Below are 23,934 nucleotides of genomic sequence, written 5' to 3'. Positions count from 1 at the left end.
GAGCAGAACAATACCTTGGGGAACCTCAGAACAAAATTATCATAGAGAACCATGCCCGGAAGTAACATTAAAAAAAAAATGCATGCAACACTGTAGGCTGTAATGCTGAACACTGCCTCAGGAGAAATAATCCTAGCACTGGGTGAATTATTGTGGTCAGTCCAGATTGCTTTGTCATGTAAAGGATGCTGCAGAAACTGCAGACACAGCGTGAGGCTGTTGGATTACTTCAGGGACTAGGGAACTGGTTATTAAAGAAGATGAGGAGAAATTGTCCTTTCACTTAATTAAGACTGAACTGAGATGAATCCAAAAGGTTTGGGTTTGGGGTGTGGGCACAGCACCCTTTGTGAGCCTCCTTTGAGATTAAGTCCTGTTGAAGTGATGGCCCCTTCCTTTGAGATCAAGTCCTGTTGAAGAGATGGTCCCTTCATGCATGTACCACTGACACAGCCTCAATTTACCCAACTAAATACGGAGGAATACAGAGAAAATGCAAAGACTTTCCACAGTTAACTATAAGCTGCTATATCAAGGAGTTTATGTCTCATCTCAGGACTGTTAGTAGTCAGCAGTTTTGTATGTAATCGCCCTGTTTTCTAACTCAAATCTCCCATACTGCTGAAATACTGTTTCAGAGTGCAGCTGCTTTCACTCAAGGTAACTCAGAGGGAAAGCACAGTGACAGGACTGTCACCTCTGGTTAGTGCTCTCCATCACTTACACACATCACCCGTGGCTGGGAGCAGAGGTGAAGTGCACTCCTGGCCAGGATGGATAAAGATGATGGCAGAGCCCAGTCCAGCCCAGCCCTCTGTCCCTCCAGGCATTGCAGGTCTGAGCAGTGGTCTGATTTAGCTCAGGGCTTCCCAGCTGCGGAGGGGGTGCTCTGTGTAGCCGGTTCAAAGATTTCTTCCCAACGTTCAACGTAAGTCCATGCTTGGACTTTGGAGGAGAGTTCTTCTTCTTCTGGGGAAGGTGAGCAAAGGGATTTCAGGAGAAGTGTGGCTGAGAGGGATCAGTGGGACCCTGGGACAGGAGGGCCACACTGATGATGGAAAATCTGTGAAGAGGGTCTGTGATGTTTAGCTTCGATGGTGCAGTGGGCAAGAGACAGCAACATAAGGCCTGTGAGGGGTGGGGGTCTCTGGGAAGCTTTAAGATGAGTGGAGCCCCTCTCCTTCTTCCAATGCACAGCACTCACACAGGACCTTCAGGTACTGGTTTGAGCCATCTCCAGTGCTGCAAGAAGCTTTTCCTTCCCCAGCATCTCCTGCTCACTGCCTGCTCATCCAGAGCTGCAGAGGAGGGAGAGCATGGAGAAGGGAGGAAAGGTTCACCTTGGGGCACCAGGACAAGTAGAGATGGGGACTGGTCCAAGCCCTTTGCTGTGAACCCTGCAGCCCTTCTGATGCCACCTGAGGGAAAAGCTGCAGAAGCAGTAGCTGTTGTGTCTCCAAACTCAGACGGATCCATTGCTCAGACAAAGTAGCAGTGCCAGAGGGTCTGCAAATACATGGTCCATGTGTTGTGGCTACTGGAAATCCCGTCGCTTTTGGTAATCCAAAGGGGAGGTCTGACACCCAACACAGCCTGCCATGCCAAGCCTTTTGCCAATCCCTGGGGTCAGCTCTAGCGCCGAAACCTGACAGAGAAACCAGCTGTCTCCAGGCTTAGAAGAGCACTCATGGGTTTGTTGTTGGTATTATCATGCTAGACAGCAGAATGCACCTCTGAAAGAGGCTCTTGTTTTGCTGCATTGGAAGTGTGAAAACTTTCCATGCCAATGAATCAGCCTCTGAAAGTGTGCCATTGCTTCATATTTCGTTATTAATATCCACCAGGCTCGGTAGTTAGGTTTTTAGTGGCATTTTGATAAAGCTGACTAGTGAATAACCACTTCATTTCATGAATAACTTCCAGGTCTTGAATACTGACTGGCTGGGAAGAAATCAAAACTTGATAGGCTATTTTTTTAAATAAAATAATTGTGTGAAATTTGTATCGCATCCTGTCTTTTTCATGTTTCCTGATCAGCAGCAGAGTAACAAGGACTAGAAAAAACCCTATTTAATTTCCTTCCATGCCTAGTTCAGGATGAGTTTTTTCATTCAAGCCTGCTTGGGCTCAAAGAAAAACTTGAACATGTATTTCCAAAGCCCTGGATCAGGACTTCATTGAACTCACTGTCAGCTGAGCTAGAGAGCTCCCTTTCTTCAGTCTCTGTTGTAAAACTTTGTCAGAACTGATACATCATGAGAAAATTCTTTGGCTTTGATAATGCATTGAAAATGTCCCAATTCCCTCTCCTTGTGATATTCTTGGCTGCTTTTGCTTATTTGGGTTTTGTTGTTTCAGGGGGAGTTTTAAGGTAGAAAATAATATTCTTTAGAAGGATGTTGTCACTGCAGTGTGTGTCTATCTGGGAAAAGATAAAGAATATGCTGGAAACTATGAATTGCTCACAGCCAGCATTGGCCACAGCTTTGAAAAGCTTTCCTGTAAAGCAAAATGGGTTTGTTAGAATTCAGGAAAACAGGTTTCCACAGCTATAATCAGATCCTAATTTTAACAGAATGCTTGAATTGCCAAAGGGAATTACACTGTATTTATTGATTCTGCTTTGTTATGGGTTTTGCTGCTTTGTAAAACACTGCATTTGGACGCAATGTTCAGATGTGATAAAAAGGCTACACTAGTCAGCAAAAGGCCACGGCTGAAAAGCTTTCAGAATAGTAGTAGAAAATTTGTCCAGGACAAGGAAGAATGATATCTGAAGTTCTCCAAGGTCCTCTGCAGCAAGGATGAAGAGACCACATGCTCCAGGACATAGATATCCCAGCTCTACCTGCAACATCCGATCGCCTGCTAGAGATGTGCACCTAATTACAGTACATATTTTGGGTGGAACAGATCAAAACATAGTTGGAAAAAATCCCTGTGGGTAAAAACTATACCCACTCAGTTCTATTTGGTCTAGTTTACCGTTCCACTGGATGGGAGTCACAGGTAAAGTTCATGAGCTGAGTTTTGTGAAGCTTGTCAGGCAACTACAGGTCCAGTTAAGATCTCTGTGGGACTTGTGAAAGCCCTTATAGACTTCCAGGCAGTTTCTTGGAGTCTTATGAAGAGAGAAACCTGAAGACAGCTGTATAAGAGCGACAAACTATTTCATCCTAACCATGACTCTGCTGGTACTTCTCTAACTAGCCTGGAGCAACTCACCTTACTCTAGTCATTTCTATTTCCATACCTGTAAAATGGCAATAAAAGATAGGCAGCTGTTACAACTTTGAGGAAGGGGAATCCTGCTCAGAGCAGGACATTGAAATGAAAAGCACTATGTATTCCAAGCACTATTGTATCATTATTCAGAATAATTTAGTAATTGCAATCCACAGGTTTTTAAGGCCAACAGGGACTTTTTCGTAATGATCTAGATTGAATTTCTCCAGCTAGAAGCTGAAGTTGAACTAGGGTATATCTGGTGATACAGCAGGAACCACAGCCTCTCTAGGCTCATTCCAGCCACAGTGAGGCTGAATGTCTGTCAATGTTATTGACAGATTGTTGTTGTTTCTGTCTCATGGGGCTCATTTTCTGTGTTCTTATTTTGCTGAGTTCTTTCACAACATTTTTCTTAAATCACTCTTGAAGATCTCAATTTCCAAACAACAACAAAAATCCCAAAGCCACATGAATAACAGCATGTTTTGTTGATAAAAGAAAGAGGGTTATGATGAATAACACATTCCCTTTATGTTTGTGTAAACTTTTTGATTAAAACATGGCAGGGAAAAGAATTGTCACCAAATGGGCAATTCCAGTGATGCTGACAATTTTTCATGCAAAGTATATCTAAAAGATAGAGCCTAGCTTTAAGAGAAAAGAGTTTTCATTTAAAAAAAAATTGGAAGAAGATACAATGGTGCGTAACTTAGGACATAGGTGAACAACTAATGCCCGCTGGCCCTCGAGTGACGGGGCATCTCAATCTCTGGATGCTGTCTCCAGCCACTGCCCTGGCCTTGCTCGGCCACTGACTGGGCACTAGCAGCAGCTTCTCACGCTGTCAAAGATGAGCTGGTCATGGCTGAACATCAGCTAATGTGCCCTCATCTCTGGTGAAGAGTCTCATGAAGGCTCCAGAGGCCACAGCTTTCTCCATTGTGGAGTTCACAGCGCCAGCGCAGCCCTCTGCCAGGTCTCCAGACTTCGCTCTGCGGGGGCAGCTGCACTTCCAAAGCAACAGCATTGCACATCTGATTTTAGATGAGAGGAGCAATTAGTAATTAAATGCAATAATCTTGAAGTGTTTGAGTTACACTTTTCTTGATTGCCACATGCACAGAATCTTAATTCCACTCATAAACCTCGTGCTTTTGACTTCAACATACTAATGCATTTCTACTCCAGAGCAGGCTGTAGTCTGCAGCCTGGGTTTGTAGGTGGCATCAGGGATGTCCTCCATGCCTGACCCAGTACTGCTCATTCTTCTTTGCCTGTAACAATTATTTATAACTGTTAAAAGAAATGGTCCATGACTTTATTGACGGCAATTTTTTTTAAAGTTAATTTTAACTAGTTACTCACATTTTGATCCCAGGAGTTCCTCAAAGACAGACATTACAGAAAACTAGTTTATAGGGTACATGTTTTTATCTATATGTCAGATTTATTCTTTTTTGTCCCAAGGGTCTGAAGTTTGCTGAGAGACCAGGGCTTACTTAGAAAGCAGTCCAATGGCAAAAACCATTTCATGTGTTATAGTCCCATTCTTCACTCTAGCAGTTAGTTTCATGAAGGCATTCTAGCACCTCTCCCTAAGATGGGCATGCAACACATTTCATATTATTCTACAAAAATCATGAAAAGTCTTTGTAAAAGTGTTATGTCACCTGAACAGATGAAGTTTCCCCCCTCAGTTATGATATATGGAGGCATTTTGATGGACCAAAATGAGGAGGTTTCATTAAAACACTCAATTGTAAACTTGATGGGGTACCATTCTTATACTCTTCTACAGTTACTATCTCTAACTAAACAGTTCAAACCAAAGGAAAACATAATTATGTTATTAGTACATAATTATTATATTAGTACAATTATATATACTTAAAACAGATAAGGACAAGTAATGCAGACATTTCCTTTCTATTCTTTTGGATTCAAACTTCAAATTTTTCCCATCACTGATTCTTTTGATGAGAGATTGATTAAATGTCACATATTGATGAGCTTTAAATAGGCAAACTGGCTTTGCTTTCACACTTTGCCTGTACTTCGCTTGCAACTATTGGCACATGAAAAAATATGAAAGAAGAAGATTCAGAAATGTTATTAGAAGATAAACAATGAGGAGAAAGAATAATGTGCTGAAGGTAACATCTTTTATCAGGCAATAGGATACCTGGTAGCCATCCAAAACCAGGATTTCAGCCACGAAAGATGCAGGGAGAAGGGAAAAGATAAAAGAAGTTCAATTTCAACTGTTAATTTCAGTTTCACAAACTGCAGGTGTCCCAGGTTTTGTAACATTCTCATATAAAGTATATGTTTAGTATTTGTATTTGTATATAAGGCTCAGTGACACTGTCCAAACCCCAGATCTGAACTGAACTCCACCACAACGTGGTAGGTGCTACATGGCTCTGGGAGTGAGCACATCTGGGGCTGCATTCAGATGCAATAGCCCTTCTGGCCTATATTCAAAAGCCATGTCTCGACTTTAGGAGATTCACGTCAACGTACTTTTAACCCATGCAAGCCAAGTACTTGTGGTTCCTCCTGAGAAGGATGCATCCCTGTACTCACCATAGAGGCAGCTCCAGAGACACTCAGACAAGACCACAGCTTTTACCTGCCTGGCCCTCGGTGTGAGGATTCCTGCCCTCCAGAGACACAATTCAGCTTTGCACATTGTGAGGGGACCTATTCTTTTTTTCTAAATCCAGTCTTCTTTCAGAATATCCCGAAAGTTTCTTGATTTCAAATACTAGCCCACTGTGTTTTAGCCTTGCTCTCTGCTGGTCACTAAAGCACGATGCAGCAGAGATTTATCTGACCAGCCACCCTACCCAGCATAGGAGACGCATCCAAAGCCTTCAGGTGCCATGATGCTCACTTCAACACTCCCAGAAACAGCAATACTGTGCATTTATTCAGCATCTGCTTGAGGAAGGTGCATCTCTAATAACCATCAAAATACAAAGGCAATCAGATGTTAACACTTCTCTTTCCACCTCTTTGTTTCAAACCGCTCTAAGGAAGCTTTATAAACCACACTGATGAATGAAGGATCCAGCACTGAAAGAAATGCAAGATAGGCTCTTTTATTTCTTCCTTCATGAGGAGAGAACCGCCTCCACTGAAGCAAGGAAATAGAAAATGATCCTCTGAGGCAGTCATGCAAAATTTCAGACACAGCCTTACTCGTGTGATTCTGTTTAATCACCGTCCATTTCCTCTTCACTCTTCAGCTAAATAATAAATATGGAGTGGCTTTCTTCATTAACATTTGAGCCAGAACTGGTCCTGAAGAAAATATGAAAATAAGGGGTGAGCCTTGAAATCAGTGGGTTTCACTGATTTTAAATACAGGGCACCTGTGTTAATTTATAATCCAATAATTAACAATCCAGTGCCTTTTTATCTTAGGAACTCTCAGGAGTAATTTCCACATCTGAGTGTAGCACACATCATAAATCCACTCCAAATGATTTTTAAATTTGTCCTTTCCAATTCCGGTTTGAATTGACATTTTGTTCTGGTTGAAGTGGCATCCTCAGACGCCTTCTCCCCTGCAATTAGCTGAGATTAAGCAGTTGGAGAACCAGCACAGCAAAGATCAGAAATGCTCATAGTCACTGATGCTTTGATCATACTGAACAGCAGCAGGCTGTAGTTTGTGACTTTAAATTGCATAAATAAATATATTTTTGAGACTGCTTTAAAATTATCTGTAGCAGGCTGTGCCAGCAAGTGGACTGTATATTTTTACTGCTGGCAAGCAGCTTATGTGCTAGAGTCTGTTGGCAGCTTCAGTGCAAAACACATGTAGCCTCATCTTTGTTAAAAATTTGTATCTTCCTGCTCTACCTAATAACATGCTAAAAAGAAAAAAAAAAAAAGTGCATTTGAATTGTGAATCTGGATTTATTTAGTTGTTATCAATCTGAAAGTATTCAGATCCATGGGTTATTAATATTTTGTATAAACACTACAGGTCATCTTTTGCAACATGTGCGCCAACTACCCCAGAAGCATGAGCAGCCTAAGACAGGCAGTACACCACAGGGTTTTAGTCACACCCTATCCATTGAATTTAACAGCAGTTGAGCAGCTAAAACCCCTTATCAGGGCTGTGGAAGTGTATCCCAGGGTGAGCGTACACCAGCCACAGCTGCCTGAATCATATCAGCTAATGCCGTCTGCTCGGCTGCACCCTGGGCAGAGCGCACGTTACAGGGAGCAAAGTTTGACATGTGGGCTGAGCTAATACGAGCATTTGGAAACTGAAATGATCTCTGCACTGGCACATACTTCCTAAATGCTTTTAAAAACTGAATTATTCAGTTTCTGGTACTTGCAGGCCAGGGCAATAACAACCAGGTGTTCAATACTTTGGCCTTTCTATTTCCTTCGGTGCTAAGGGAAACTGAGAGGACCAAGTAGACATACAAAAAGTTAAATAAGCACACCCCAAAGTCTCACAGAAATGTTCCAGATTCCTTTCCCCTCAAATTGTTGGCCTATACTTTAAATTCCCCAAGTGCTCAACAGTTGTTTGCAAGGCTGCTGTTTCTTCTTCTTCCCCTGAATTGGCTCCTTATCTCTGTCAGCATGTTGCCTGATGCTTTGCCCCTCACTAGGTAACATTTACATACTGAAATCAAAGTCACATAAACCACGCGCTGCTCATCTTGTCATGCGGTAACTAAGATTTCCGAGCGGTTACATGTCCTTTTGCATGTATGTGAAACGTAGCTGTATCAACATGGTGAACTGCCTGAAAAAGAGAGTAATCTAGGAGATCAATGCACCCAGAGCGAAGGTTAGAGAGGGAGCTGAGAAAGCAAGAGGAATGTAGAGAGAGATGGAAAATTGAGAGAAAAAGGCCTAGCAAGTGAAAATATTCTTCTAAAAAAAATGGAGAAAGAAATTTATTTTGTCCTGGGGGATTTCCAGCAGGTGGACTACTGTGGTAGATCTTTATTGAAACAGGAGCATCTGTTTTTCATAAATCGTTTTTGAGCAGCACCTTTAAATGAATTTCCAGAAGAAAGAAGCATCATTATCTTCATTATACCTGCGGGAAAGCTTAGGAAAAGAGAACTGATTTACTTAAAGTCAAACTCTGTCCCAGCTGGAACAGCAATAGGCTCTTGAGTCACTCTTCACTGCTTCCTTGGCAGAGGTCTAGCTCTGCCGTGCCATCAGTTCTCGGTTTGTGCAGACTAAGGCAAAGTGGGTTTGCTATGCATTTCTCGCTGTTGCTCAGCTAGATGTGTTTGCTAAGCAGAAGTGATAGCTTTCGCCTTTTGTTTTCCAAATTTCATGGTACCTTCCTCACGACTGTGGTTTAATAGTAAAAAATGCTGTGCATCACTGCTTCAAGTTTTCAAAAAATGAGTTTCCCCACAAACTCCCAAGAAAAATATGGACCAGTTCCCAGATAGCTAATCCCGTCCAAAGAGCAACATCTGAATGACACTGTAGGAGACAGCTCACACAAGAGGGATGCACATGGGAATAGCACGCTTGGCCATGAAAGTGGTTCCCCAACATTGTTGGCACATCCCAGCAATTGGACAGGAGAGGGATCTAAGACATTTCTGAGACTTTGGCAGTTATACTTATTGAATTTTTTTTATTTGTCCATTGGCTCTTCCCAGTTTCCCTCAGAATCAAAGTCTGAGAAGCCACAATACTCCAAGACCGGTGGTTACTGAAGTGTCTCAGCTGTGAGGTGCTCTGTGACAACTGGGCATGAGTGCCTCTGCATCCCCCATGGGGACACCACTGCTGATGGAGATGGCAGTGCAATAACCATTCTTCCCCAAACTCGATTCCCAAAGCAATGCTAACAAACTCAGAAGTATTTGCAGACAGTTTGGATATGATGGAGCCTGGTTTTGGGTCAGAATTGGTTTAAACCACAGCCAGTTAATCCAATTGATGCATGGTCCAGCCTGCTGCTGGCACAAACATCCCCATCTTAAATTTTAAAAAAGCAGGAAGGAAACCAAGGGTGATGATCAGTAGGGGCTCGACCACCCATCCGCTTGGCAGGTCACAGCTGACTCTGCTGTTCTACAGGTGTTCAATGCCTCTGCTAATCCAAATGGGCCAAAGAGATTTATTTTCCCAACCTCCTTTTGTAAACCATCCATTGGCAGCAGCCAAAGTCAGTTAATTGCTTCCACCAGAGCTTGTAGCACAGGCAGCACTCATACAAAGCAAAGACAGTAAAAAATGAGCAAGGGAGAGAATGAGTAGCTGGGGACCTTGCATGTAACCAGCTGCTCGTAGCCGTGGATTCCATCAGCCTTGCAGCCTGTGACACCCCAGTGTCACCCGGTGCCAGGAACCCAGGCAGCCTCTTAGCCCACTGAGGAGCATCACCATCATGAGCAGGAGCCTTCTGATCCAACTGAGATGGAGGCCATGGAAAAACACACTGGAGAGTTGGAAATGCAGGTGGCAGCCTCATGTCTGTAGAAGCAGCACTCCTTTTCCTTGAAAGGAAAGGCCATCGTGGACCATCTTCCATTATTTTTGTTTGGGCTAGATGGAAATTGTGAAATGTCTGCTTCATGGAAGAGGTGTCCTCCAGTGCAGCCCTCTAAGGGGAAGACAGTGAGCAGACCCAGAGGATTTCCATTTTGTTCCTTGCTATTCTTTTACAACAAGATACCCAGGGGTGAAATAGCAGTATAAAGAGGGTAGGAGTGATTTTGATACTGAGCTTCAGTTTTTCTCTTTTCATAAAAATTAAGGTGAAGTACTTTAGAAAAGTCATTATCTTCTGCACTTGCTGCCTATCTGGAGGACTCAGTTAAGTTCACTGCAGCACAGGACAAGTGCATTAGCTGCTTACCCTGCACCACCCCAAAGGCAGCTCAAATTCATATTACTGAAGTGATGGATGGCAATTGTATTAAAGATACCAGTGTGACACGAGACAGGAGGGCTCCTCACTATAGGGAGACTATAGAGAGGCTTTCAGCAATCAATGAAGGACCAGAAAGTTTTGATTTGCTTTTTATCTAGACTGTAAAACTTCAGATTTTGAGAATTTTCAATGAAACTTTGTGATAACGAACCAAAACCTCATTTCTGAAATTATTCAGAAAATGCCATGGAATATCACACTAGAGTATTGGGCTGGACTGTGCCATGCAGGGTGAGTCTTAGATAACACTAATGGAACCAAGGTTTTCCAAATATTCCCCTGACACAACTCAATCCTATGAGCATGGGTTAAAAACAAGAAATTGTATTGCTTCTTTAAAAAAACAGAGCACCTCTCTTTTTTTTAAATGTGTTAGAGAGTGGGAATGGGAACATGAGCTCAGTGTGCGCTGTATGGGAGTTTTGATGGATGTGAAAAGACAACCATGCTAGGGAGCACATACTTTTCTCCATTGTGCTGCTTTCTTGGGCTGCAATCTCATCTAATTTTACATACAATTTTAAGGACCTCCACAGGTGGTTCTGCAAATGCAATCTATGGCATCAACACAGCCTCTCAGTTTCTTTCTAAAAACATTTAATTATTGCCTTTCTCGTGCTTATTTTGCCTAGTAAACAGCAGCAAGCACATAGTGAGAAAATACCGCGGGCACCTCCGAACCAAGATTGAGTCTGGAGAAGGAACCATTCCCGTCCGGTGTCACAACGCGGCTCAGACGTGGGACGGCGTCTTGCTGGGAGAGCAGCTCATCACCATGTCCTGTACAGACAAAATCGCCAGGTACTGTACCACCTGATGTTTATACATCACAAAAGCCTTTGCATGTGGAAATGAAATTTGATGCCGCAAAGGGCTATGGCTACCAATGAGGAATAGTTAGCAGGTGCTGACAAACCTCAGAGAAACAAAGACCTTCTTTGTCTGTGAAAATAGACCATATAAATGGCATGGAATGTAAAGAGAACATTTTCCCAAATTCTCCATGGGTTGTTAGTTGCTTTTAACAGTGTGACAAAAATATAAACTCTTTTTGTGGCATTTTTTGCCAATAGAATTTCAGTGCACAAATAAAATACATCCACTCTGTCGTTATTGGATCATTTACCCCAAAAGTTGCAAACCAACCCTCATGCAGATAAACTTAGCACATCTGTACCCTGTTGGATTAAGAGTCCTAAAAGCTGCTAAGAATATTTCTACTATTTTGATTATCATTGCAGAAGTCTCATATCACAGCTGTGTCTGTGGCTTTTTTCTCTGCCCTGTAAATAGAAAACATATTTGTGTTAAATAAATGCTGTTAGCAATTATTTCATAATTATTCCGTGGTGGGACATAAAACATCAATACATTCACCATTCTCAATTTAGGGTGTTAACTAATAGCAAATGATGGCTATCACAAACTGAAAACAAAGTTTGTGAGTTTGGACGCATACTCATTATACTATTAGTATTTAACTATACATACAAATACACTTATAATTATGTATCTGTTACATGCATTAGCTGTAGATGCAGCCCTACATGTAAAATACATTACATTATAGGTATGAAAATCTATATCTTATGATGAAATTCTCTAGTGGAATATCATGCCTAGGAATTCAGTTGAATTACATCAGTCAAGAATTTGGCCCAGTTATTAAAGGCCAGTATAAACATTATCATCTTTCAAAAAAGCAAAAACCTTTTGTTCAATGCAAATGCATAAATTCTGCTCTCAGCTTTAACTGGGTGACCTACTGAAGTTAAATTAGTTTGTAGGCTTAGAGAAGCATTTTGGCAGAAAAATGTTACGACTGAACCAGCAAATGGACACAGCAGCAGACTCACAAAATCTGCCCTCTGCTAAGTGTAATCATCACAACCGTTGTGTTTGCATGAAGGATAAAGAGCAGCTTCTGCTGTAATGGTTTCATTTATTCATAAAGAGATAACAGCAAACCCAAACTGTTTGCAGTGGATCTCATGCACTGTTTTAGATGCAGTTGGGTTGTCAAAATTCAGACTCATATGGGCTCGAAAAACTAAACAAATGTAACTTTGAGAATGAAAATGTTGCACTTTCTGTGGTTTTGAATGTTGTTAGCCAGTGAATTAAATATCAGCATTACAAACAGTGTTACATTTGCTATTGATGGGGATATTGACTATAAGGCACAGTCTCAGAAGCTGCATTTTCTCCAAGCACATGTGTTAAGCACTTTCAGTGAATCCTTTCCTTGTCACCACATAGCTAAAATATTGAAGCCTGTGAAGAAAAAAAGAATCTACCACAAAGTTTTTCCAGGATAAAAAAAATCTTGCATGTCTCATCTTTGATATTATTATTGCAATATTGTATCAATCACTGCAATGTTTATTATTTATTTGAACTGCAACTCACATGGACATTGGATTTTCCCAGCTTTAAAAAAAAAAATAAAAATCAGCAATCATGATTCCCTGCTTTGAACATCCAATGTTTGCTCTCACCAGTAAGGGATAGTTAAAAAACAGGCTGAGAAAAGGGGTGGAAAAAGCAACATTTGTAGGAATCGCAGTAGTGGTGTGGCACCACTACAGATGCTTCAGATGCTTGGACACTTCCAAGCACTGTGGGGTCCTTGTTCAGGTTAAGAGCTCTGGTACAGGGAAAATTAGTAGAACAACTTCTGAATTAGCAGATTAAGAGAAAATATTAAGAAAGCATGGAGATTCAGAAATCTGTGAAGGTTACAAGGAAGAGGGAACCGTCATTGCTAATAAAGGGGAAGGATGGAGATGGGATATTGTCATAGAAGAGCTTATTTACGAGTCTGGAAGTGATGGAAACCAGACAAGAGGGGCCCAAACAGGGATTTAGAGTAGAGAAATTCAAAGTTAATAAAGGAGAGAGCATAGACTTGAATGTGAAAAGGAAAAAAGAGAAAAAGGAAAAAGAAAAGTATAAATAAAATAAAATAAAATAAAATAAAATAAAATAAAATAAAATAAAATAAAATAAAATAAAATAAAATAAAATAAAATAAAATAGAAAACACACAACAAACTTTTCACAACTGAAAATGAGAAAGGCAAATGGAGTCCAGAGAGTGCTGGGGCCATTGCCGTGGCATGTACCATGGTGAAGGGTCTGAAAGCCTCTATAGAAAATGCACAAGGCTATTGAGAGATGTTCCCAGCCCTGGCTGCACTTGGGGGTCATACCTTTCCCTTCCTTTCTCTCTCACGATCACATTGTGAGACCTGGTTCTGCACTTTTATTTCCACCAGGCTCCTTATTACAACTATATGTGACATAACTTCAGTCAGGATCACAAGTTCTCATTTGGGAATCACTGTGCTAGTGAAAACAAACATTTTAACAAAATGTGAAATTAGAAGTCTGTTGCGAGTCAGAAAAAAGAAATCTCCTCAGGACTAGCCACCAGTGACAACGTTGCTGGAGATTTTTAGCTGCTATAAATTTTGTGTAGAGCTTGGCAAAGAGTGGTGAGAAGAGGTCTGGATATCTTCAATAAACTTTATCCCAAATTTCAGTTTACCACATTGCATATGATATACGATCAACTTTTATCCTTATTGTCCTCACCTGTAAGGGGAAGAATCAAAGGTTTCTTCACCTGACCTTTGTTTCCACACACATCGGGCTGTTTTCTGACTTCCTTGCCTCTGGCCATAGCAAGTACAGTCAGGAGAGGAGTTTGATGTACAAGGAGGTTGGTGTTCAAGGGCCCTTTGCCTGCTCCTGCCCCCACTGAAGAAATTCACACTTCAGACTCCAAATATTTGCTCTATCACATGGTCAGTTGACTCTTCAAATGTCTGCAGGGTGCAGGAATCTGGTTGCACATCATCTAGACTTGTCTCACAATGAGAAAAAATATCTGCAAAGCTGAAATTCGTGTTTATATGAGCATGATTTGACAAAAATCTGGCTTGTATACTTTGGATTTTATTGCTTGTAAAAGACCCTCAGGAGCATTGGGCTATTAGAGAATGTTTCCTCTTGAGAACCTAGCCAGTAGATGCTAAAATATACATCATTTTGTGTTATTTGCAAAGGACATTGCTATCAGAATATCAAAGACCCAAGAACGGAGAGAGTTACTCAGAAAAGTGAATAATATTCTATAAATCATATGTCTAACAATTTATGTTTTCATGCTCACAGGATAGCCATAAGCAGAGAGTGGTTTAATCAGATTTATTTGTTATTCAAAGGCATTTAGCAATTTTTATTACTATCACCACAAGTTTGAGAGACTCTGATGCTTGGTAGGCAGCATTTGGGCTCTGTGGCTGTATTAAGATTGCAGGATAAACAGCCTGGTATCATACCTATTCCCTTACTGAATTAAAGCACAAACACTTCTGGCATGAATACTCATGTTATTTGTCTCAGGCAGGGAATTACAAGGTGAAATTCTGCAACTGCATTATAAAGGAGGTCAGACGAGATCTTGGTGGTTCCTTCTGGCTTTAAAAACCTATGCATTTATATGTGTGAATTTAAAGCTTGGGCTCAGAGAATCCTCAAATAACCCACCCTAAGAGAGCATTAGCTTTTACACTAACAACTTCTGTGAGTCTCACAGTGCAGCTGAAGTGAGTTCAGACTCTCAGTGCCATAGATTTTTAGGATTAAACCACATTATTTAGACCCAAAGTTCATTAGTTACACTAAAACCTAAGATTTTGACCTTCGTTTTCCTCTGTAATGTACACTGTATACACTTGTAAAAAAACAGCAATATCATGAGCAAAATAATTTTTAAAATAATCAGCTGTTTGAGGAAAAAAGGGTGTCATTTAACACTTTTTCATGCTAATCATAACCTGTATTAAGATCTTTATGTCAACAGAGACATCACAGCCCTACGCCAGTTTAGGCTTTTTTGCGCTAGCAAACCCATTCATACAATGGGCCAAATTAAGCTTATTTTCATCTCCCTTTCTCACACCAAGGCTGAATGCAGGAGCAGATCGTACCTTTGCTTATTAGAAGGTCAGTGCAAGGTTAATGCTGCTGCTCTTGAAAATCTCTGCAGTTGCTGTTCAGGACCAAATGTTTGAAGGAAAATTGACATATGTACACACAGGTATGCACAGACACACACAAGCACACACACTTTGGTAAAAAACAAGGATATCTGCAGAGTCCAGCTCCTCTTTGAGGATCTAAATGCAATAACCAACCATTAGGAGGGTTCAGCACTAAATTGGACCCTCAGAAATATTCAGACCAGCGATGATTGAGAAGTGCTCAGGTTCCTACCAGCTGCAGGGGTGGGATTTGCCTCACCTGCTTGGTTCTCTGGGGCCTTGGGGACACTGGCTCCCTGCTTGTGTCCCCTTCAGTGACATGGTCTCCAGCCACGCAAAGCCAGCCCAGCTCTGAGCCTCTCCTCTCCCCAGCACAACACTGCTGGCTCCCCACAGCACACAGTGTGTACTTCTTGCCAGATTTGCAGGTGATAGTTCTCACAAGCAAATGCATGCATATATAAAATAAGAATTTCCAAATGTTTCTACTTCTTGTTCCTACAGCAGAAGAAATATGAAAGACTGCACAAAATATTGAAGAACTGTGCGCTTCTCTTACTCAAGCCCACCACCCCTCTGGATAGACCTGTAGGGGAAATTCAGAGTCTGTCACAGAGTGCAGAAACCTTTCCTCCCGTGAGCTTTGTCCTCTGATTCTTGGAAACACTACCTGAGCTTCAGGCCAGGCTTCTTCTACCATGACTCATCCTCTAGGCCTACCATGCCCTCAGTTTGACAACACATACCTTTCTTCTTTATGAAGTTTCTGTGCTTTGAACTCACCAGGTTTATACATCTCATCACCAGTATCTGAATCCCCTCTCCTTCCATGCAGAGAAACTGGAGAAGTTATTTCTCTGAGCATCAACCAAACCAAAATAGCAGGGCATTCCCCCCGAATAGCCGTATGGAAAGGTTTCATGATTCCATTGCCTGTGGTTTGGCAGAGAAGTGCCATAGTTCTGGGAGCACATGGAGGAGGCCACCATGGTGTTCCACAGCACAGCAGTCCTGTAGCATAGTGTTCCAAGGTCCTGTGTTATCTCACCACCTCCACTGCTGTGCACATGCAAATTATTCTGAGAATCTCAATCCAAGCACTCAACACTAAGGTTTCTTTGAAAAATTAGTTCTTATCTGGGTGTTTTGCTAGGGACTGAGTTGCACACTGCACTGCTCTTCCCAAGACCCTCTTCCTTGGTAGACCTTAGCAAGGGGACTGCAGACCTTGTGCTATGGCCAGGGCAGAGCACACTCATGCTCACTGGAAATCCAGCTGATGTATTTACTTCAGAGAGGTGTCAGCTTTCCGTGCATAAAACCTACATCTGCACAGACTCGTAGTGCATAGACGTACTTGTAAATGCATGAGCCGTGGCACTTGTCCTCTTTCAGAAGAGGGCACTTTGTAGAGTGTGGGCTTGGGGAATGGACTTTGCAGGGTGCAGGATTTGGAGGGAACAATCCTCACAAACTGTCTTTACACATCAAACAAAAGCCAGAATTCAGTGTTTATTTTGTAAGCTCTGGCCTTAAAATTGTTTTCTTACTACCGCTTCTCAAAAGGTCACCTTTGAAAGACTGTATTTTCTTGCCACCAGGTTAGTGGTCATCCACTTCATCATGCTTCACAAAAACAGTGACATTAAACCCAGAGGTTAAACAAGACCTTGAACATCTAAAGTGTACCTGTAAAATGACACAAACAATAACAAAGGACCTCCAAACTTTGCATTACAGCCTTGACAGCCTACTCTTGTGCCATGGCTGACCTTCGTCAATTATTTGGTCCCATGAGCTAGAGAACAGGAAGGAATCTTTATTGAGAATATCTTTAGAATATTGCAAGGTAATGCAGTCTGCAGGCACTGTTTCAGGATTTAGCAGTGGGAGTCTGAAGTAGCATTTTACAAGATGATCTGAGCACATTAAGCTGTATTTAAATGTAGCATATAAAAATGCAAAACTAAAAGTCAGGGTTAGAAATTGGCATTCTTAGATCTATTTTAGTGTTAGCCTGTCGACCAGAGCTGTTGTTAACAGAAGACTGAGCCTGACAAGGTAAATCTTAAGAAAAGCTACTTCAAAGGCTGCATATTAATGTAAATGAAAATCAATTAACACAGCTAAATCTTCAATTAGAGATTATTTGTGCACATGATTTGTAATATTCTTTCTTAAACCCTTTCTGTGTGACTGAGATTTCAATTTCAATCTTTCACCAAAAGGTATGTTCCAGAAAACATATATAAACCACCTACTGTTAAAATACAGAACAAAAACTAATGCACTGGTTCCAGTTTCCAAACCAATAACAGCTAAATGGTCATATAAATACGAACACCACAGGTGTTCTGCTGAGTACAGGCCACCATGAATAACAATTTATATTGTGTGAAGCATAGCTGGAAATATTGGTAATAGAAACTTGTGGTACAGGAGGTTAACAGCATGCCAAGCGAGTAAGACTTAAAGCTCTTAATAATGACCAAAAAAGGTATCTTTTATAAAAAGCCTTAACAAAATAAGCTTTGAAATTCATCAGCAGTGCTTTTTAATGGGCGAGGTTTCCAAAGGTCCTGAGGACACACTTCAGTCTCACCAAGCTTCAATGGCAGGTGGACACAGTTCCCTGAGATGTTTTGAAGCATCGTGCAAATTCCTCCATATTTCGGTTTCAAAGGGGTTTGAGGGCAGGAGCATGTCAGTGTTTAGCTTTGAGAAATGCTATGTGCAAAGGGATGCTGGAAATATTCGGCAAAAGGGTTCCAGCAATGGGCGAGGAGCCACGTGCAGACACCACATGCAAAGCCCTGTGGGTTTACCCCCCAAGCCCTTTCCTCAATATTTTTATCATCTATATTTCAGTTGGTCCCAGGGAGGGACTGCAGCCAACTCGCATGGTGAGGTGATGCTACAACATGCGGGTGTGGAGGCTGGGATGTGGTTGTGACCCGGGGACACACTTCCCTGAATATCTCACTGGTGGTCCTGGGCTGCCAGGATGGGGGCAGCAGGGGGGCTCCGCAGGGCTCACCCCCAGCCCACCCTGGGGCCGAGGGAGCACAGCATCTAATTAAAGAAAGGCTGCCTGCTCTGGGATATCTCCCAGCTAGTCACTGGCATTTCTGTGATTGACAAACAGGCAAAAATATATTTGTTCAAGGATTATCTATATTGAAAACTGGATGCAGGATTTTGTCTTTGTAAACAGTGCAGTAATATCTGTTGTTTGAACAAAAGGAAGGGCGTACTTTCCTTCCATTTAAAGCACCAAAAGCTCCCATATCTAAGTGAAAAGGGGAGAGATTTGGTTTTATTGATCCTGCTTGCTGAAGATTTGGGTTTTTTTAAATAAGATCTGTGACTAAGGGAGCAGTGGCTTGATTCTCACTTTATGGGAAGGGTTGTTATTAAGCGCACAGCATTTATAAGTTATTAGACACATGCGTGCCCTTGAAAACAGCCCTTAAAATCTTGCACAATTAGGAAAATTCAGAATGATCCAGCGTATTTCCTCATAGTGAGAAAAGTCACTTTGATTTATTGAAGACCCAAAACGTTACACTGCATTGCTCTGAATAATAATTTTATTTTGAAAAGCCACATTTGAAGAGAGCACTTTGTTACAGATGGGAACACAGCTACTTTCATGGACCTAAATTAGGCTACAGAGAAATAGCTCCTTCAAAAGTGAACACTGTTATTGATAGTTTCACTGTTGCTCAGACAGATCTTTCCCTATCATCTACCTAGAAATAATCCCATAGATGTTCAGATATCAAAGGACCGAGTCAGTACAGCAGCCATGTGCATTGGTCATGGGATGTACAATACACAGGATAAAAGACCTTCCCCAAAATATTTGTCAGTTTAATCTATTTTTTATGCAAAATACTGAACTGTCTGTCCTCTAAGGCAGGTCTTTTTATCCACAGAACAGAAGCAGAATGAGTAACTGAAAATTTACCCCAATATTTTACGTGTTTTTACTGTGCTCTCACAGACAAGAGCAGCAGTGCAAGGCTCTTGTTTTGGCCAGTTCAGCACAGGACACCCCTAAGCACTCATGCTGACTTAGCAGGACTCAGACACGTGCCTGCTTTCCAGAAAGAAACAACTGGCCAAACACTTTGCTGAGCCTGGGCTAGACTTGATAGCAAAGCCCCTTCTGTGCTTTTTCACCCCTCTTCTCTGAACAGATGCTGCTGAAACACTGATATGTTGAACTGGGAAGCGGCCAGTGCACAGGTGGCAGTGCCGTCACCCTCATCCCATTTCCCCCTGACCTCTGTGGTGGACACCAACCTTGACATTTCTCAAGAAGACCTGGCAAGCAGTCCCCACCAAATATTGCCTTCTTGGTGTCAGCACCTTTTCTGATTTCTCTGTACTCCCCATTGTAGGATGCTGTCTGGTTCTAGGACAGTCCCTTTTTACACCACCTTCTACCCATCAGACATGGCTTGCTCTTATGCCCTGTATTCTTTGTTATATTTCTTCTCCCTTGTTTTTTCGGTCTGGCCCCTCCATCCAATTTGTCTTGTATCTACTTATACCTTGAAGTCAAAACCCACTGTGGCTGGTATAGAAGTTCCATTGCCACCTGCACCTGCCCAGGTCTTCTTTTGGGATGGGAAAACAGGGTTGCCTTGCGGGACAACTATTGTATCCAAAAGCTGTGGACTCTAGTTCAGCAAATTATACTGTCTTTCTGCCTTGGATCCCTGGGGTATATTAAAAGGGGGTCTCACCTCACAGCAGCATTGTGATAATTAATTAATGTTTATTAAATGCTTTTAATACATAGGGGATGACCTGATCTTGCTTATAATATGGTTTCCAATAAGGTAATTCCATTGACATCTGAATCCCTTTTTTACACAAGGATGAACATGTTCAGAATAAGGCAGAGAAATATCTCTAAAGAAAAGGCAGGTTCCTTGCAAAGAATTTAATTAAATAATCATCATTACCTTGTAATTTATGATCTTAACACAATCCCCTATTTTGGTAAATAAAGCTTAGATGATTTCTTGTGATGTGCATATTGCTAGAATTCAAATATTGTTGAACATATGTTGTTTTTCTGTTTAGCTGCTTTTTTCTCTCCTTCAATCAAATATACAAGTGTTTTTTTAAGAAAATGTCAAATGTTGAAAACAACACTGATATCTTCCAAGTTTCCATCTGGACAAAGATATCACTGTCTAATTTTTTTACTCACCTTAGAAGATGGTCAGAGGCGTAGTACTGATAGCTGAACTCAACTCTGTTTCTTAAGCTTGCATTATTAATTTTGCATCCTGATAAGGTATTTACTCAGAGAGGCAGCTAGTTCTTTCCTTTAAAACTGATGTTATTTGCAGGAATGACCACACTTTTTTTCCCCCAAATGAAGTTATGCAAATCTGATTGACTAAAGTAAATGTTTCATAAAACCAATGACTGTTTAAATTGTGGGACTAAATTGTTTGTATATAAATATTACCTTTTATATTCCATTTGAGTTTTATGTAGATGAACACATTACTTTAATGACCTGCATTTACAGAGGGAGGCAGGGAGAGTCTGACTCTGAAATCCTCAGCAGCCAGATGGCTGCCTTTTCTTGCATGAGATTAAAAGATGTTTCTCATTCACAGCCCTGCTTCGGAGGCAAATTAATATAGCCAGCTAAATTGCTTGTGTTTTTGGAATAAAATTTAAAGAGAAGTTTTTAAAGCAATTGGTGTCACAGATTCCTAGAGCAGATTGCTCTCCAGGTACAGCATGCTGGTTTTAAACCTTCAGTAATTAATGGAAAGTATTCCGTGTTAATTGACTGCTTCAGGAAAGGGAAATATAATGACTCCTTATTAATCATGAAGAGACATACAGCATGGAGGCACTGCAATAATTGCACTAACGGTTGAGAAATGTTAATTAATGAAAAGAACAATGATGTAAGAAATTAGCTACCTAATGCTTGCTGCTGATGGAGATTGTGCTTTAAACACATTATTTAGCATGGCAGCCACTGGATGTTGCCTGAAATAGCAGGCACCTCTTACCCTCTCCTTCAGTCAGCTGTGGAGTTCCAAATGTTACCGGTGTTTTGGTTTTTAATGAGACAAAATGCACTCTCCAAAACAATGTTTTCTGAAGCATCTTCAGCTTGAACTCCTGAACTATTCAAATGTATTGACAGCATTTGACTTATATAAAATTATTATCCAAGTGTAAGAGTGTATGTTAGTGTTTGTGTAGGGGGGAACAAGTTCTTGTTAGATGAGCTAAGCTGAATAGGTTTACTAAGAAGATAACTGCATCATGATATCGTTCCCCTTTTTAATTTTTCCAGCTTTTAGCTAATTACCTGTCCCTTGAAGAACTTAGAGCTAGCATCCTGTCATATTTGTGCCTAACTTGATGTAAAAATTCATAGAGTATTAAAATGCAAAACAGTTCTGGCAACTAATCCAACAGCAGCAGTATGGAGCTCACAGACATTAACAGATTGAAGGCCTCAAGGTTTCCACCATCACTCTCTTGCTCCTTCAAGCCATCAACAGAGTGAGAAATATCCCTCACTCTGAACACTTTAGAGAAGGTCAAACTATCAGTTACAAAAAAAATGCCTAAAAGTGTAGCTTTTTTTTCTCTTCAGGGCCAGGTTTTGATTCTTATGGAAGTCTTCATATCTGCGTGATCATTTGTGAAAGGAAATGTCAGCCTGTGAGGCTTTTAAAAATTATTCACAAAAATGTTGTGGGAGTTTTGGCCACCTAAGTCACATATTATCGTGGCTGTATGGCTAGGGGATTGTACTAGTGCATGACAAACGGTAAATAAAGGCAGAATTACAAAAGCACTCCTTTTAGCTCTACCCTTGCAAGCATAAAATTATAGAAGCAGGGAAAAAAAAATAAATTCTGCTAAAGACATGCTAAATGAACATTCATCAGACACAAAATGCTTTTATGCAGAACAGCTCCCAACAGGAGGTCTCTGTTTGCAATAACACAAGGCAGAAATACATGCCTTAAGTCAGTGGCCTCACAGTAATCTAAAACCATCACAGAACGGGAGTCAGTTCACAAGTATATAACACAACAGCGCAGCACTTCATGCATCGTGGGACAGGGACAGGAATTATTTCATCCCTCATCTCTCCTGCCCATGTTCTGGCCTTTGCCGATTTTCCCAGGGCAGCTCTCCTGTGGCCGTTCCTCTACCCGTGTGTTTCATTGCTCCTGAATTTGTTTTCCAGATGGAACATCCTTGGGCTACAAGGTGCTCTCCTCAGCTCCTTCATTGAACCCATGTACTTGCACAGCATCATTGTGGGAAGCCTCTATCACACTGGTCACCTTTCCCGGGTAATGAGCCATAGAATAGAAGACATTGGTCAGCTGCCAGCTTCATACCGGCGCAATCAGCTGCTTCTCAGTGGTAAGCAAACACCTGCCTGCAAGACAAACGATCCCCTCTCCCATCGCTAATTGTGCCGGTCACCAACAGGAAAGTTTGCTTGTTTGTAAGTAAACCATTAGCCCATGCCTGCTTTTTTTTCCCGCAGAGTATGAATTTGCAGAATGAAGAAACAGATGCATTTAAATCCAGTTTCTCTTTCATGTGCAGTGACCACAAAAGGGATTAGCAAGTGGATATAAGCTGACTAGGAGAACAAACACTGTGCAAAGATCACTCAAACTGGAAAAAAAGTGCATGACCAAGCAAAAGATTTCTAAAAAACAGGGAGGAAGTTTTCAGTTAATTTTAACTGTCTCCCATCCCACTCTCCCTCACCCAGCAAGAACTTAAATCTGCGTAGTCAGGAGAACCAGCCCTCAACTTGACAGGTCTTTTGCAACCCCACTGTCCCTGGAGCTGGAGGCTTTGTGGCTCTTGGAACCCTAACCCTAAACCAAACCCTAACCATAACTGTAACCGTAATGCTAATGGCAGCCTGGCCTTTGGGCTGAGGTCCCCACCTGCATGGGTGGCCTGGATGAGGAAGGTGTGGGGGGAGCAATGTTGGTGCTTCGTGGCTCTCTGGACCCTAAGGTACCGTGCATGCAGCCCCCTGCCAGTGCCCACTTCCTCAGAGCTCCTGCTCCTTCATCACTTGCTAGTAACTGTGTTTGGAGCAGATGGCCATAAGAAAAGGGATGCTTGTTCGCACAGGAGGCCCTGCCTGCTCAGCAGACCTTGGGGATGTGTTGCTGCTGCCTCTCGAGGATGCTGCCTGTCATGTCATCAGCCCAGTTGTTCCCAGCTATCTATCAGGCTACTCACATCTGGAATATCATGTCCAGCTCTGGGCCTCCCAGTTCCAGAAGGACAGGGAACTGCTGGAGATAGTCCAGCGCAGAGACATGAAGATGATGAAGGGAGTAGAGCATCTCCCTTATGAGGAAAGGCTGAAGGAGCTGGGTCTCTTTAGCTTGGAGGAGACTGAGGGGTGACCTCATTAATGTTTGCAAATATGTAAAGGGTGAGTGTCAGGAGGATGGAGCCAGGATCTTCTTGGTGCCAACCAATGATAGGACAAGGGGCAATGGGTACAAACTGGAACACAGGTGGTTCCACTTAAATTTGAGAAGAAACTTTTTCTCGGTAAGGGTAACAGAGCCTGGAACAGGCTGCCCAGGGGAGTTGTGGAGTCTCCTTCTCTGGATACATTCAAAACCCACCTGGACACCTTCTTCTGTAACCTCATCTGGG

General features: G+C 41.7%; 1 protein-coding gene across 2 annotated transcripts in view; it reads left to right on the top strand.

Moving 5' to 3' along the window:
- The window catches only part of ADARB2 (adenosine deaminase RNA specific B2 (inactive)), a 315,094-nt gene that overhangs the window by 281,441 nt on the left and 9,719 nt on the right, over positions 1-23,934 (top strand). For both annotated transcript variants that reach the window (XM_065050500.1, XM_013367407.3), the window contains exons 7-8: positions 10,807-10,975; positions 22,478-22,659. In XM_065050500.1, the coding sequence (XP_064906572.1) occupies positions 10,807-10,975; positions 22,478-22,659 (351 nt within the window). The remainder of the gene's footprint in view (positions 1-10,806; positions 10,976-22,477; positions 22,660-23,934) is intronic.

This window comes from Columba livia, chromosome 2 (genome assembly GCF_036013475.1).
Source record: "Columba livia isolate bColLiv1 breed racing homer chromosome 2, bColLiv1.pat.W.v2, whole genome shotgun sequence".
NCBI classification, from domain to species: domain Eukaryota; kingdom Metazoa; phylum Chordata; class Aves; order Columbiformes; family Columbidae; genus Columba; species Columba livia.
The sequence above is the reverse complement of the archived record's forward strand: the minus strand, read 5'-3'. Positions and strand labels throughout refer to the sequence as shown.